Source organism: Halictus rubicundus, chromosome 3 (assembly GCF_050948215.1).
Source record: "Halictus rubicundus isolate RS-2024b chromosome 3, iyHalRubi1_principal, whole genome shotgun sequence".
Taxonomy (NCBI): Eukaryota; Metazoa; Arthropoda; class Insecta; order Hymenoptera; family Halictidae; genus Halictus; species Halictus rubicundus.
In genome coordinates, this window is record NC_135151.1 from 15,633,219 (window position 1) to 15,648,027 (window position 14,809).

General features: G+C 38.1%; 3 protein-coding genes across 9 annotated transcripts; 2 read left to right on the forward strand and 1 right to left on the reverse strand.

Moving 5' to 3' along the window:
- Positions 1 to 36: 36 nt before the first annotated feature.
- LOC143352761 (putative E3 ubiquitin-protein ligase makorin-1) lies at positions 37 to 7,286 on the forward strand. 3 transcript variants are annotated; one of them, XM_076785563.1, is made up of 6 exons: positions 37 to 511; positions 1,054 to 1,302; positions 1,436 to 1,760; positions 1,851 to 2,173; positions 2,241 to 2,397; positions 2,564 to 7,286. In XM_076785563.1, exons 1-6 carry the CDS (start codon positions 477 to 479, stop codon positions 2,696 to 2,698), a joined length of 1,224 nt encoding a protein of 407 aa, XP_076641678.1. In that variant the 5' UTR covers positions 37 to 476; the 3' UTR covers positions 2,699 to 7,286. The 3 variants fall into 3 exon arrangements, with proteins under 3 accessions (XP_076641678.1, XP_076641675.1, XP_076641677.1); XM_076785560.1 differs by having other exon boundaries at positions 48 to 511; positions 1,012 to 1,302; XM_076785562.1 differs by having other exon boundaries at positions 50 to 511; positions 1,012 to 1,302; positions 2,567 to 7,286.
- Positions 7,049 to 11,737, reverse strand: Sstn (stepping stone). 4 transcript variants are annotated; one of them, XM_076785550.1, is made up of 5 exons: positions 11,297 to 11,737; positions 10,929 to 11,209; positions 10,552 to 10,852; positions 10,244 to 10,327; positions 7,049 to 10,081 (listed from the first exon to the last, which is right to left on the reverse strand). In XM_076785550.1, the coding sequence occupies exons 1-5, from the start codon at positions 11,298 to 11,300 to the stop codon at positions 8,658 to 8,660; spliced, it is 2,094 nt and encodes a 697-aa protein (XP_076641665.1). In that variant the 5' UTR covers positions 11,301 to 11,737; the 3' UTR covers positions 7,049 to 8,657. The 4 variants fall into 4 exon arrangements, with proteins under 4 accessions (XP_076641665.1, XP_076641663.1, XP_076641664.1 ...); XM_076785548.1 differs by having other exon boundaries at positions 7,049 to 10,174; XM_076785549.1 differs by having other exon boundaries at positions 7,049 to 10,100; positions 10,179 to 10,327.
- Positions 9,441 to 14,097, forward strand: LOC143352763 (translation initiation factor eIF2 assembly protein). Of its 2 annotated transcripts, none has more exons than XM_076785565.1 (7): positions 9,441 to 9,531; positions 12,556 to 12,786; positions 12,850 to 12,957; positions 13,026 to 13,248; positions 13,315 to 13,437; positions 13,512 to 13,771; positions 13,982 to 14,097. In XM_076785565.1, the coding sequence occupies exons 1-7, from the start codon at positions 9,496 to 9,498 to the stop codon at positions 14,036 to 14,038; spliced, it is 1,038 nt and encodes a 345-aa protein (XP_076641680.1). In that variant the 5' UTR covers positions 9,441 to 9,495; the 3' UTR covers positions 14,039 to 14,097. The 2 variants fall into 2 exon arrangements, with proteins under 2 accessions (XP_076641680.1, XP_076641681.1); XM_076785566.1 differs by lacking the exon at positions 9,441 to 9,531 and adding an exon at positions 12,227 to 12,385.
- The last annotated feature ends 712 nt before the right edge of the window (positions 14,098 to 14,809 follow it).

The window sequence follows — 14,809 nt, forward strand, 5'->3', positions numbered from 1 at the left end:
AACGTGAATTTGCCTCTGTTGTTAGTTAATCGTGACGTATATGTGTGCTCTCACGCCTAAAGTCGTCGAGTTGCGTATACATATATTGCAAATGTCAAACATTTGTCGATAGAGAATAAAAACAGAGAGTACACGTACCCATATATATATATATATATATATATATATATATATATATATATGGTGCGAAGAAATTTGCACAAGAGGAAAACTGTGTAGAGCAACTGCAGAAGTACCGCGAGGAGCAGGGAAAGAAGGACGGGAATAGGTGTTTTTGTACTTGATATTCAAGGGATCTCGCGAAAGGATACTTGTCAGGCAAAATTGCCGGTAGAATCGGAACCATTGTGCTACGTCGTGTTCACGTTTATTGGAAGAAATTTGTGTCGTGTGTTGATTTGCTGTAACGAAAAGAAAGTGCACGCGACCCTTCGAGGACGCGTTGTCGATCATTGTTACAGTGGAAGCTTTAGAAAATGGCCGACAATTGGACACAGAGCGTTGTTTGCCGGTAAGAAACTCTTCAACCGTCGTTTTCCGAATATATTTCAATGATCGCGTAGAGTCGACGAAGAGCCAAGCAATAACTCTTTCCGCAAAAGAACATTCTATAACCTGTCAGCCAACTTCAACCTGCAAATATCGATATTTGTTGAACTGCTTGTATGTTGTTTCTTTCGTTTTTTTCTTCCTCTAAATTAATTCTGCTTCTGTAATTAACTTTACTCATTTGTTGGATCACCAAAATTATCATCAGCGATAAAGGAACGATATACTGAAAAATGATGTCACTCGCCATACCGATTTTTACACGTATACTATGTTTACATATAAATTGCAATGTAATTTCATATGTAAACACGCAAGTATCTTTTCTAACTGGATAAGCGCTTTTAACCTAAATATTTTAAAGTTACATATATTCATTGATATCGATAAACAAGAAATATACTGTTTTTTTAATGCGAACAGTTAACAATGTATGTTTATTAAAAATTCTTTTGATTTCAGCTATTTCAAAAATGGTATGTGCAGAGAAGGGAACAATTGCAGGTATCACCATAGCCAAGGAGTTAGAAGCGACGGAAGTACTACAGAAACAGTGATACCTGGGACCGCGCCACCTTTTAATGTTGCTTGCCGCTTTTTTAAGCATGGCATCTGTAAATTTGGAAACCAGTGTCATTTTCGTCACAGCGCTGAAACTACTGAAAATAATTCGGAGAATGCAAGTTTGATAGATAACGTTTTGCCGGGGCAACACACTTCGAATACTTCATCTTCATCAACAATAAAAAATGTGTATGTTGCTGTTACAGTGATATAGACCTTTAAATGTTACATGTATATTTATATATATCGTTCTTATATATATTGATTATATATTAAAACAGTACAAAGTATCATGCAATCAGATAGACTCATACGTTTCTAGTAAAGAAAGTGCCTGTATGACAGAAGAATGGATAAAAGCGCCAGAATTTGTACCTTCGTCCGTTGCTGGTTCTTCTTCGATGAGCGAGCCATCTACTACTTTAGGAACATCTGCAAGTTCTCCGTATCCACTATCTTACGCGCAAGCTGTAAATCCTTCTGGTCAAGCATCCAGTTTATCCGTAGAACCACTCTGTCCATACGCGATGGCAACCGGAATTTGTAAAAAACGTAATTGTACATATTTACATGGGGACATCTGTGAATTGTGTAATCGTGCTGCGCTTCATCCACACAATGAAGATCTTCGAAAGAAACATACGAATGTAATTAATATTGTATATATATATTATGTTCAATTGGTTTGTAACATTACAAATTACAGTATGTCTCATTTCTTTTTTTTTCCCCTCTAGGCATGTGTCAAGCAGCATGAAGTTGATATGGAGCTTTCTTTCGCGATCCAACGTAGCAGAGAAAAGTCTTGCGGAGTTTGCTTCGAAATAGTAATGGAAAAAGCGTCGGGTGAACAGAGATTTGGTATTCTACCGAATTGCAATCATTGCTTTTGTTTGAGTTGTATCAGAAAATGGAGACAAGCTAAACAGTTCGACAATAAGATCATCAGGGCTTGTCCGGAATGTCGTGTGACTTCTGATTTCGTGTGTCCAAGTATGTACTGGGTAGACACGAAGGAAGAAAAAGAAAAATTAATAATGGATTACAAATGCGCATTAAGGTAAGAAAGTATTATAATTCATTGTCGTTATAACATTCAATTATATCACATTGTTTATTTATTACAGCACTAAAGATTGCAAATATTTCAATAAGGGACGCGGCAAATGTCCTTTCGGCAATAAATGTTTTTACCTCCATGCGCTTCCCGATGGCACTAAAACAGACGTTGGTCCACCTGTTCGTCAAAGACGTAACGCTGACGAAGAAATCGATCTGTTACGTGTAAGTTTCTGTGACAGGAGGAATCTCTAATTAGATCTTTTTTCGTTCGTCTTAGGTATTAGGTAACGTTACAGAGCAGAGCCATTCCGCGTAAAACCGCAGAGGTGTCTGGCTCTATAGCGTTTCCACTGTAAATATATAAACACTAGTAAAAGTATTTTTACAGCAGTTTTTCTTGTGGGACTTCCTAGAAGAGAGAGACGATCGTTGGTTATTCGACTTGGAACTGGAAGATATTGTCACTGTGTTTTCAGATTCTGGAGACTCCGACTGGTCTATAAACGATTTTGCTTATGACTAGTTGTATTACAAATTCGACAATCATTTCTGCTGTTACTGTTATCTGTATTATCTATCTTATCCACCACTTATACGTGGTTTCAGTGGCTGAATAGACAAGTAGTTTACGAATTGTTTGAATGGTTATGGTTCAAAAGTATCATCCTGTCTACATTGTGTGCTTCGCTTGGTGATATATTTACATTGAAAGACATGTAAATGCATTGGATTGGTAAATAGAGGATAGCAGTAGTAACGAGTCGCATGTATAATAATGACAAGGTTTTTAATACTATAATATCACACTTTGTAATCATTTTTTTCGCGTATCTTGACCAATATTCTTACAAATAATACTCAATCATAAGAGGTATGCATCAGATCTAATTACATCAGTGGTCCAAATTAATTCAATGAATAGAACATATGTCAGTATATCCGCCGTTACTCTTTTTGCCAGTATAAACAGATTCCATCAAGCCGTGATCCTGTTTCACAATGAATTATTTCTTTTTCCTAACAAGAAGTCAATGAATGATATCGTTAGATAACAATGATTACTTGTACGCTTAAAAATGTTTGTGTAGCGATGCTTAATTTAGTAGCAAGATGAATTTTCTTTATTTCCCTGAGCAGAATAAGTGTACTGTTATCGTTCGTGCTTATAAATCGGATTCATTTTATCGATATTCCTATTAATCTTTGGCATGAAACTTAACGCTCTAATAAGAACTTTTTGAGCAAGATTGAAAGGTATTATCATTTCTCTTCTCTTACGACATAGTTTTAGTTTCTTTTTCTTCTTTTAGCATTAGCTTACGTCCCGATTAGGTACTTATTCTGTGGACAAAGGAAACCAAGTCTGACTTTTACTATGTTTCTCGCGTTACTAGACTTGGTGAATAAAGGAGAATTCATGGAAAATAGTGTTCAATTTGAAGAAAAAAAAAATGAGAAACAGAAAACAGTAAACCATTATTTGCAATAATCAGCGTGTTGCATCGATTTGGTTATCAACCGTTCATATCGAGGATAAAATTAACGAGTTTCATCCTACCTCGTATTACGGCTCTGTGAACATTTAAAAAACAACAAATTCCTTAAATTATTCGATTGTATAGTGTTAGTTTTTAATTGATATAGTATTAAGGTATCCGTGATAAATGCGCAAATCGAGTGTAGCATGTAATAAAGTATGACTGTGCGATAGTATGAATATTTGTTTGAATGTTTGTAATGGTAAAGAAAACGAGAGAGAAAAAAAGAAGATACAATTTCTAGCGAATGTGTACTGATTTCGTGTATGAAAAAGAACAAAGAAAACCGTACTATACGAACGTTAGGTGCACCGAAAGAAGTTCTGGGATTTTTTTATCAATTTGTCTTTATATTTTATTATTTATTATACGTTTACACTTTTTAATTGCTATCTATCGGAATCGATGATCCTGTTGTAGAAGACGAGTAGAATTCTTTTGTAATAATGAATGAAGTCAATCCTAGAACTGTAAAAAGGAAAATAAAAGCCAAAGAATACGCGGTATCAATTCTTTCGATAGAAGTAGGTATTTCATTACGAATGGTTTCGATGGTAGTAAAGGAATTCGTTTGAATGGGTATTAGGTTAAATATTTTTGCGCATGCAAATTCGATCTGTTGTTCGTAGCGATAAGAGAAAAAAAAGTAATGTTTCTTTTACAAGAATCTACTCTCAGTGTTGCCTTTAATGAACAGTCAGTTAACGTTATTCGGTATTTTACTGGACAAACTTTCTACGCACGCGAGTTGTTTGTATTTTCTATAAAATTTTTATACTGTTAATTTTATAGGGGACTGTTATTATTCGGCGTCTATTGTTATTGCTAACGCTATTTATAGGAAACAAGAACTCGAAATATTCGATATATTGCTGTGTACGGTAAATATCTATTTAAAACATTGGTTCAAAACTGCTAAATGAACGCTAAATACACGTTATGCCTTTACATTTCCTTGAATGTCTGAAATCAGAGTTGGGCATTAATCAACTGAAATTTTTCATCTGAACGATTGGTTGATGCTTACCTACAATTTCAAAAAATTGATCGATGAAATTTAGTCGTCGATTACTGGTAATAGAACTTAATCGTTGATCATCGATCGCTGATTCGACATAGCGATCGTTAATTGTCGGCTTTCAATTTAAATTTTATTATGTACGCTTCTAGTAAATTATATATATATATATATAACTTATTTTCACCAAACTCATTACTTTGATTAACGTTTATGATAAGCATGTAAAAAAATATATTGCCAAGATTTCTTTCACTATTTCTTTCTCTAATCGTTAATTGCGTTAGATATTGCCCAACTTTGAAACGAAACCCGGTATTGTTTCACGCGTTAACAATAAGAATAAGGAGAACTCTGTGTATTTGTCAACACTGGGCATTGCCACTTCTCGTCAGTTCGAATTTAGTTTTGATTTTAAAAGCGTGTTCTTCGCATCAGCATGTTGCGAAGAAACGTACGTGTTTTTCCGAGTGCCAATGAATTTAAATACGACTCTCAGACGTGTTAATTTATTTTAGTTTTATAATGCGGGGGCGGGGGAGGGCCGAAGAAATGTTATCGATGAAACAGAATGCTGTGTGCGTTCGTGCATTTACAGGTGTGCATAGGCGAGCGTATGGGAATTCGAATTTTTATATGGTTTGCGAGTGGCTGCATGAATCGTAAATTTGGAGAACTAATTGCTTGAGCGATGCTATAGCTTCTAGGACATGCATTTTAGGTATAACTGATCTTGACTTTTACTTCCTACACTATGTATATCGTAGTTTTCCAACGTGATCGTTGCCACCCACCGGTGAACGTCAAAATATTATTTTCCTCTACGACCTTTTACAATTTTGGAAATTCCATGCACACGCTCACGCGATTGAGAGAATTAATTCGAACAAAAGAAACTTCAACGGTGAGGGCTGTGAGCCAAAAAGGATTGGGAAACTATGCGCTGTACCGACGAATTTTCCGGTTGAGATTCGTGTTTTCACGAAAATCAAATTCAAAGATTCATGTTCACTTTAGCGACGTGCTACTTTACTGTGTTACATCGTTTCAATTTTATGCCTAACTTGAGAAGCGCTTCATGGGTCAGTGTTCTTTTTATTTTTACGATTCATCGACTTTTGCAACTGTCTGCAAACGAATGCCGATAACACTGTTCAACAAATTCGAACATTTTTCGTCACAAAGAATACGTGTTGAACGGTGCAATTGTAAGAAAAGACTGTAGAGAATAAGTTGGTTACGCGAGCTTCTCCGTCACAAACATCAAGGTCTTGATAAACAGCGTTCAACGATTAGACTGCGGATTTGATGCGTTTATAAATTTGTTGTAAAAACGACCATTTGAAATTAGTAAAATGAATCGAAGAAGATTCTGTTTGACTTGTGTTTCTTGGAAGTTCTTCGGAAAATGTTGAATGTCTTGTATAAAAATCTGCAGTCTATCAACGACGAATTAAGCGCGGTATTCAACGCTTTAGCTACCGGAAATCTATTGATAAACTTTTTAATGACTTTGGTATACCAAAAGAAACCTTGAAATGCTTGTTATTGATTTTTGAAGGGTCTATATCGAGTAACTATTGGTAGTTAAAGTGCCAAGATCGAATGGCTCGAGTTCTCGTTTAATTACCGTGACGTGCCACTGCCCAACGTTAACGTGTCTTTTAATCTCAGTGGTAAAACAGGAAGTTAGAAGTTAAGGCGGTAACGAGTTAAGCGGTAACATAATTTCGCCGTAATACTGCAAGGATACAAAACCATTGCCAAGAGTTCGCGTGCCCCGCGTGATCGAGATCATTACTAACTATAGAAAATTTATAATGCTGTTAGACTATCTACAACTTGTCTTGTGCGTAATGAAACATTAACGTTTTTATGCTCGACACCTTTCCGGCCCCCGACTATGGGCATATTTGAAAAACGTTAGCCAATACCGTGATTTACGATTGGAATAGACGCACAAGCATCCCGGAATTAATCTCGCGATCATTCTCTTGCTCGAGCGTCGAGTAGTTCGTTTTAGTCATTAATTTGTATATTAGTCCAGCTCAATGATACAAGTAAGTGATATGTATATTGGCTTCAATTTAATTTCTTACGATGATATATTTTTGTTATTGGAAGTAGACGAATAAAAATGGTGAACCATGAGTGTCTGTAAAGAGGTCAACATTCCTAATGTCAGTTAGAATTTTCACCAACTACTTATACATATGTATGTACATGTAACTTTTCAACTACGAATTTAACATACAATGCGTTCCTTTGAACGAAAAACGAAAACGAAGACAGTAGGGAAGCAGCAAGTATATCTATGTATGCGTAAGAATCAATTGTTTATTATTTCTAAAAAAAAAAGTGTGATCAAAATTTCATAAACAAAGCAATTTTTCCGTCGCGAATTCGTACTGTTGCTTAATTTAGACGTTAGTTTAAGTTTACGATGCTTACTGTTGAAAATGTAAATTTGTATCAGTGTATGTATTAAACTTAAAGAGAAAATAGTATTCTATTACCAATACGTTATGAAACTAAATACAATTTCGTTAAATTCGTATATAGATTTTATCTATCTACAATAGAAATAAATATAATGCAGTTTAAAAAAGAAAAGCATTGCAAAACGTCTTTCGAGTCTTTGGCTCTTAAAATCCAAGGGACTCAAAATCGAAGAAATTTGATATAGTCTTATGTCTTACAGCAAACGTTGTGCAGAACACTTATTAAAAAAAAAAACGATATATCCATATTTATCTACGAACAGCATAATGATCTGTCAAAACACGCAAAGTTTCAACGGTAAAGCTCAATGGATGTATCATTTGTTTCCTACTAATTACTAGTTAACCAGTCGTGTTTGCTTGCTTTACGCGTACTTTGAATTCTCGAAATTGTTCAAGGCTAAGCACCCACTGGCAACTATGAATCGGCCACCAGACATATTGTTGTAGTACTTGCATCGTACGTTTATCAAAGAAATAGAGGTTTTTCGAGAGTATGTTTACGAAATAATTAAACCTTTTGTCCTTTCACTAGGCACTTACTAAAGTAGCAAACGAACTATATGTAACTAGCATGACAAAATGCTCGAACACTATTTTAATATTCTGAACGAAAAAGATTACAATATACTTATTGTACATAAATAAAGATACTTCTTTTATATATTGATATATTTCGCGTAAAAATGACTGTTTCAGTCTATTCTCTTTACTATTACGAGGGAGCATTTTCTTTGTCCAAAAGCGTTCAAATTGTGGTGCAATTTCAAATTGCCAGTGCACACCTAGCCGAATCTGTACAGTAATTCTACAATACTATAAAATCAACCGTATAAAAATATTTCTTTATATTCCATGCCACCGGTCGAAGTAGTCGACGCGATGAAACACGATCACTTTGTGACGGTAGATTAGTATTTATTGCTAGATCGCGATCGTGATTCGAACACGTAAGGTGCAACGCGCAGAAGTCTTTTGCTCCATCGTAGAACCATTTAATCGCCAGATTGGCGTATGTATGTACAACATTAACTCGGTGTTAGCATCTCATTCGCTATGCAACGAGTGTACACGTTCCTTATACAAATTTCCTTAACAATTTCGATTAAAATAAGGCACTAACCAGGTCTCGATATATCAATGCAGTCGATTTTGAAAAATCTTCTAAATGCCAACAGAATAAAATTTCCTAAAAAGTGACAAACGTTCGAACGTGACGTTCTTGTCTTCCAGGTAGATCAAGAAACGCGAATTTCCTAGGATCCCGAAAATCCTATGGCCATCAATTTTCATGGAACGTTAAAGTAAATTGTTCGTGTTTGAAATCTTTAGAACGCAACGGGGAAAAACGTTCTGGCAATTAACTAAATAGGTCCAGCCTATCGATCCCTCTGTGTTTTCGTGATCCACGCGGAAACAAATGAGTTATCTCAACGACGCCAGATACGGCTGACAAGTCATTCGTTGAACCGGCTGATAGATTCTCTTTTGAACAGCAGCCGATCCGTTCTGAACGACGTTCGAATTCGAAGGTTCCGACTCCCCGTGAAGATCCGTCCCAGTGTAATGTGTCCCCCGCTGTTCTTCTTGCGCGTCGTTCGAAGTATTTTGCCCGTTTCCTTCGTTTCTCTTGCGGAATTTGGTCGAGTACTTGTAAAAATCGGACATCTCGAACGGTTTTGTCACTTCCCTGTAAGGTTGATATTTCCCCGCTTGAACGATCGTGCAATTCTGCGACGATCCCAGTCGAATCGCCTCTTCGCCGGCCTCTTGAGACGATTTCGACTCGGCTGGGATTTCGAGCACCTTCTTCCGCGTGTGCTCGTATCGAGTCGACGACGACGACGACGACGACGACGCTTGCAAATGCTGTTCGGTTTCGGCAGCGATCAAGTCAGTCTTACGATGATTCATCGAAGGCATATAGTTACTAGTCTTCCCGTCCTCGGAACTGCTAGCGCTAGGCAGTTTAGAGCATGTGGGAGCGGTAGACTGATAATGAATGCTTTTATGCGAAGCTATCAAGCCAAGATCCAGTCCTGGACTTGTGCCCGAGTCCAACGAGGTTTCGTACCATTCCTTCTCCTTCCCCTTGCGACTAATATTATCCGTGGTGTCCTTGCCGTCGAGCAACTCGTGCAAATGGTTCGAGTGCCATTTCTCTACGCTGCCGAGCGATTGCGTGCGAAGCAACATTTTATTGTTGGTCGACGGGTGCTCGGACAATGGGAGCAGATGAACGGAGGCGTTCTGATGGGGAGGAATGCAAGAGGAATTTTTTGTACCACCGATAGATACGGTACGGTATCGTGGTTGTATGTCGGCACCCATGCTGGCAGTGTGTTGCACCGCGTTCCGCTTTCTGCGATCCAAGCTCCCAAATCTGTCCGCGATAGGCTGATCGTCGGGACACCAAACGATCTCGTCCTCGTATCTTACCCAGTAACCTGTCGCTATTTGCGGTTCGCTCGGCGAATCCGTGTACCGCAGATTTTTGCTTCCACCGGAGTCGCGATCCCGTCTCAGCAGGGATTGCGATTGAGAGTTGTTCTTATGGTAGACCGGGAACTCGGGCATGTGCGTGTAATGCATTCCGCGGAAATCTCTGTCGTAATACTCTTGACCGGATCTTCGCTGGACATCGTTGTCCAAGTGTTTGTAATCGTTGTACTGGTAGTTGTGAGTTTGTTCTTGCATTTGCTGTTGCTGAATCTGACGGTATCGCATCTGCCTTTCCTCCTCGGTGTACGTGTTCGGTAATGGTCGGTACAACTTCTCGGTTTCTTGATAGTGATTTTGAGTTCGCGAACCGCCGCTGCCGTGCGAGTACGTTCGCGTCCGATACTGGTCTGGCAATATATAAACGTTCTGATTATCGTTGTGATCGTGCTCAATTATTTTCATGTTTTGTCGCTGATCGGACACGGGCTGACAATAAGCACCTACATGACCATGATTACAAGTACTAGTTACTAGGAGTTGGTCATCGTACACGTGTCCCGGATACGTACTACACTTGTCCTCTGACCCCAATGGACTTAAACTTATGCCTCCCTCTTGGAGTAAACCCCTGGCTTTTGTACTTCCATCGTTCGCTGAGACAAAAGTACATGTCAAACGGAAAATCAAAGAAATTATACAGAGTTTCAAAGCTAAATGGGATCGGTTAAATATCTGCCTCGTTTATTGTCGTCTTATTTTATAATATTCGAAATAGTTTTCTCGCTCGGTAATAAATAAGAGAAATATTTCTGGGTGATCCCATTGAACCAAGACACTCCGTATTCGTTGTCGAGTATAAATAAATAAGCAGTACTACCTGTGCCATCCAAAGGTGGCCGAGGCTTTTTGGTCCTGTGCTTCACGTTTGCGTACAAATGCGGTTGAGTGTTGTAAACGGCAGTGTGCTGGGCTTGCGTCGATTGATGCGTTTTGGTACGGCTCTGCCTTATGAAGTTCAATCGCACTTCCAATTCCTGGAGTCTACGCTGACTCTGTTGATAGACTAACCTGTGTTTACGGCGCACAGCCTTGCTCTCCGTGGGATCGTTTACGATACCCAAGGCAGCCTCCACTATACCGATTTGAACTTGACGTTCCAATTCCAAGGTAGATTCCTCCTACAACAAAGAAAAAAGAAATTTGTTTGAACGCTCCATTAGAACAGCCGGTAATGTCTATAATTACAATACATACAACTTCGGTTGTTTTCAATTTGTTAATTAAATTCTGTGGATAAGAAAATGCTGTTCCAACCCTTTTACGGAACACTGGAGGGCTTTCTCCAGGTTCCAATGGTATTTCTGGTGGCAGCACACCAGTTAGTTCTGCTTCTTCTACGCACAAGTTTTTTAGCTCATTGTTCTTTTGAGTTAACTTTTCTTGGAGAGCTTCCCGGCGTTGGCGAAGCCACTGCAACCTTGTGGACAGTGAATCTTCCGCCAAGGATCCAGAGGTATTTTCGTTCCCTGCCATCACTTGAAACAAAATTATATGTATACTCGATACGACTCGTCAGATTATTCGAGTTTCATATAAAATGAACGGGATTATTCATCACTTACCCATATTATTAGCGAAGTATAATGCTTTTGTTTGATACACGGGGATTCGAATAGAATGTTTATATAATCGAGAAGCGTCTCTTATACGTTTAAAAAGATCGCCTGTGAGACGTCTAATAGTTGAAACATAATACACTGTACGTCATCTCGGTGACTTACTCCATTCGATGAAATTTTCTTCACAATGATACTATTCGTCATCTTTAAATTACTCGATATAACAAGCTGTGTGAGTCTCAATAGAAGACGTCGGTAGGTTATCTGCTAGGGTTACAGGCTTCTATATCACAGCGTAACAGTTAATTTCATAGCGCAACTCCTCGTTTTTAACACTGGAAAACACTATCTGCGAGAAACAGATCATATAAAACACATTCTTGATAAACAAACGACATTCGAGGGAATCGAATAGTGACGTGACGCGTATCATTACTCACGCTCACGCACCCAGCATCCTTTACAGAGGTGAAACTGGCGTTTTTTTATCGTCAATTTTCAGTGCGCATGCGTCTATAAGTAGGTCTCTCGTAATAACAAAACTTTATATGTATTTACTTTGTTTTTCTCACAGTTGTATGGACTCTTCTTTCAAATCGTAACATACCTATCATAAAGTGCATTCTTCTAGCTTTAATTTGAGCCCAGTACAAAGCGTTGAAATATTGTTTTGCATTCAAGTGTTTGTATTCAAGCGCAAATGATTTTTGCCGTTTATTTCGTAAGACACAATGTTAGTTGCGGTAAGAATCATCTGCTTCGTTGAAATGTCGTTGTATAGGCATCTCGTTTGTGGTCGCTAATGGTAAAATCCTGGAATTTAATGCCAGTGCCATTTAGCGGTAGATTTTGAATTAGTTGGTAACGTAGTTCGGCTAGCAGTTTGAACGTTTTGTCGCTACGTCAATGGACGCTGTACGGCCCCCTAAGTGAGCTTCGAAATTTCGCCACAAGTGGTGCCACTATTAAGATATTTGATTGACAATTGTAACATTTGTAATAAATGACAGGATTTTTAATCGTTGATGTATAATTTTTCTTCGATCGGTTGATGTCCAATTCTAGCCAGAATACGAACGCCGAATTTGAACAGTAAATAAGAAATGCAAGCGTACAATATTGAAGAAACGCTTTTCTCAACATTAAAATCATAAACGCGCAAACAGTATGCTTGCAAACAGTATATCTCCTTAAATGCATTATAATAAGTGTCGAGTGTAACAAAAGTGGTTTATATGTTTAACTTTTACCTTCTGACATAGATTGGATCCAACTTGAATGTTAATATGGTCAGTGATTTGAAACCGGAGTGCTCGTTTCCATCATGGTATCCACAATTTCGTAAAGACTCTCTGGAAGCTACAGTCCTTTGCATTCCCAACGATGTACTCAAATACTTGGAAGACGATGCATTCTTTTTACCTATCGAGGCGACAAAAGAACCACCGGAAATTGGAGTGTGGGCAGACGGTTCTCCAGTAATAAACGAAGAGGTGAATAATCATTGGACTAATTGTTGCAAAGCGTGAAGCAAACAAACGGTTTCCCTCTTTTAGCATTCGTCTGAACTTCAACCAACATTTCCAGTGTTCAGCCAAAAGATTCAAGACACGATAGACGAGTATGGCGCAGTGTTTGTCAAAAGCAATTGGAGTTCGCCTTCTGTAAATATATTTCGTATTGTTTGCTTACTATTTGTTTATCCATTTTCTCGACGTATATGTATTTTTAGGATGCGACATGGGTTGCCCCCACGAAAACTCTCAAATGCAAAACATTGGAGGAGGTGTACTTGTTACTGAAAAGCTCGGATAGGATTGCAAAAGATTTAAATAACATTAGGAACCATGCGAATAGGGAAATTCCATTAGAGTCTTGCCTTGTATTGAAAGAATGGAGAGACATTAATCCGTGCACTGAATTTCGATGTTTTGTAGTAAAAAATGAGCTCATAGGTAATGATTTTGTAATTACCGTACCATTTTCTTGTGCTTTCTGATCATTATTTGAATCCGATGCAGCGATCAGCCAACGAGATATATCGCAGTATCACAGTTACAACGAGTCAGAAAAATATAATATTCGAACGGATATTAAAAGTTTGTTCATGGAACATATCAAAGACAGGTTCCCACTGAACGATTGTAAGTGAATGTATACATTCTTTTGTATCGAGTAAATCGAATCAATGTTAAAGTAATGCCTCGTGTTGTTGCAGACTCGTTCGATGTGATTCGTTACAAAAAAGAAAAGGTAAAGATCGTTGACTTTGGCTCTTTGGACGAATCTTCCGCCGAAGGAACGCTTTTCACGTACGAAGAGTTACTAAATCAGATCAACGATCCACCGGAATTCCGATTCATCGGTGAGGAAATCGGCATTCAACCAAAGCCGCTGAATCATTTTTGTATTCCTCGAGAGATCAATGAATTTTTTCAATCGAACAACAGCTCAACGTTACTGGATATTATTCAAAGAGTAAGCATTGTCCCCTAGCATTTTAAGCATTTTCTTGTGTCATCGACAATTCGGACTTTTCTAGTAAAGTTCTTGACAACCAAACATACCTTTCTTTCGTTGGTTTACTCTATATCGATGTAAATCCAAGTAGTACGACTATCGTTATTGTTTCAACGTCTCCATACGTGGTTGGTCGTAATCGTAATAATCTAAATTCGTTTATTTCAGGAAGTAGAGAATCAACGAAAAGAGCAAGACAGGTCCAGTTCCAACATTACGAATTAAATTTGATTGACTTTATCGGAAACTATACGAGTAATAAAACGATATTGCGTTTACGTTGACACGTGGTTTTGATATCTCTTGAAACCGCATTTCCCGTCAAACAAACCTGTTTGCTTTCGAAGTAGCGCTGTGACACGATAGAATATCGAACGAATGAATGCACTCTCGGGAAACACATTTTAAATACAGAACTTTCACTTTTATTCTGCCAGACCCTCTTCTATCATTACATTACATAAAACGATTAAAGGCTATCCTACCGCTTAAAAGAATTATCATAATATTGCAATATTTTTTCGAGCCATCGGCCTTACCGAGCGACGCCCCTTATATAGAAAATATGTCTTGTTTATGTACAATATGCAATCCTTAATACTTCGACTTGAAAAAGGATTCTCGATATATGTACCTCCGGACAAGTTAATACGCTGTACAGTCATATCCAAGGAGCATTTTTTCATCTCAGTTATTCCTCTTCGCAATCGATAAAAATTCAACGAGATCAAGCGATTACTTTCGCCCGTTACCTCTTGGAAATATTTTCCTCTTATCTTTCTCTTTCTCTGTCTCCCTCGCTTTCTTTCCCCTCTGACGATCGTAATCGCGGTACCATTCGAGAAACTGCGTTTTCGAATTCGTGATTCCGATCAGAATCAACGTTGTCGGTCTCCTCTGCTATGTACGATGTTTAATCGGTATTCGTAATTAGTATTCGGGTACTCGAGTATACACAACTATCGATAGGGATCCGAGATTTACGGTTTTACGGTG

Excerpts from the sequence above, each read along its gene's own strand:
- LOC143352763 (XM_076785565.1), top strand. The coding sequence starts at position 9,496 with ATGCAAGAGGAATTTTTTGTACCACCGATAGATACG. Across the intron at positions 12,958-13,025 it reads GCAATTGGAGTTCGCCTTCT|GATGCGACATGGGTTGCCCC; the intron begins GTAAATATATTT and ends ATGTATTTTTAG. Across the intron at positions 13,438-13,511 it reads CAGGTTCCCACTGAACGATT|ACTCGTTCGATGTGATTCGT; the intron begins GTAAGTGAATGT and ends GTGTTGTTGCAG.
- Sstn (XM_076785547.1), bottom strand. Across the intron at positions 10,853-10,928 it reads AATTGAAAACAACCGAAGTT|GAGGAATCTACCTTGGAATT; the intron begins GTATGTATTGTA and ends TCTTTGTTGTAG. Across the intron at positions 10,328-10,551 it reads GCCACCTTTGGATGGCACAG|CGAACGATGGAAGTACAAAA; the intron begins GTAGTACTGCTT and ends CTTTTGTCTCAG.
- LOC143352761 (XM_076785560.1), top strand. The coding sequence starts at position 477 with ATGGCCGACAATTGGACACAGAGCGTTGTTTGCCG. Across the intron at positions 1,761-1,850 it reads TTCGAAAGAAACATACGAAT|GCATGTGTCAAGCAGCATGA; the intron begins GTAATTAATATT and ends TTTCCCCTCTAG. Across the intron at positions 2,398-2,563 it reads AAGAAATCGATCTGTTACGT|CAGTTTTTCTTGTGGGACTT; the intron begins GTAAGTTTCTGT and ends GTATTTTTACAG.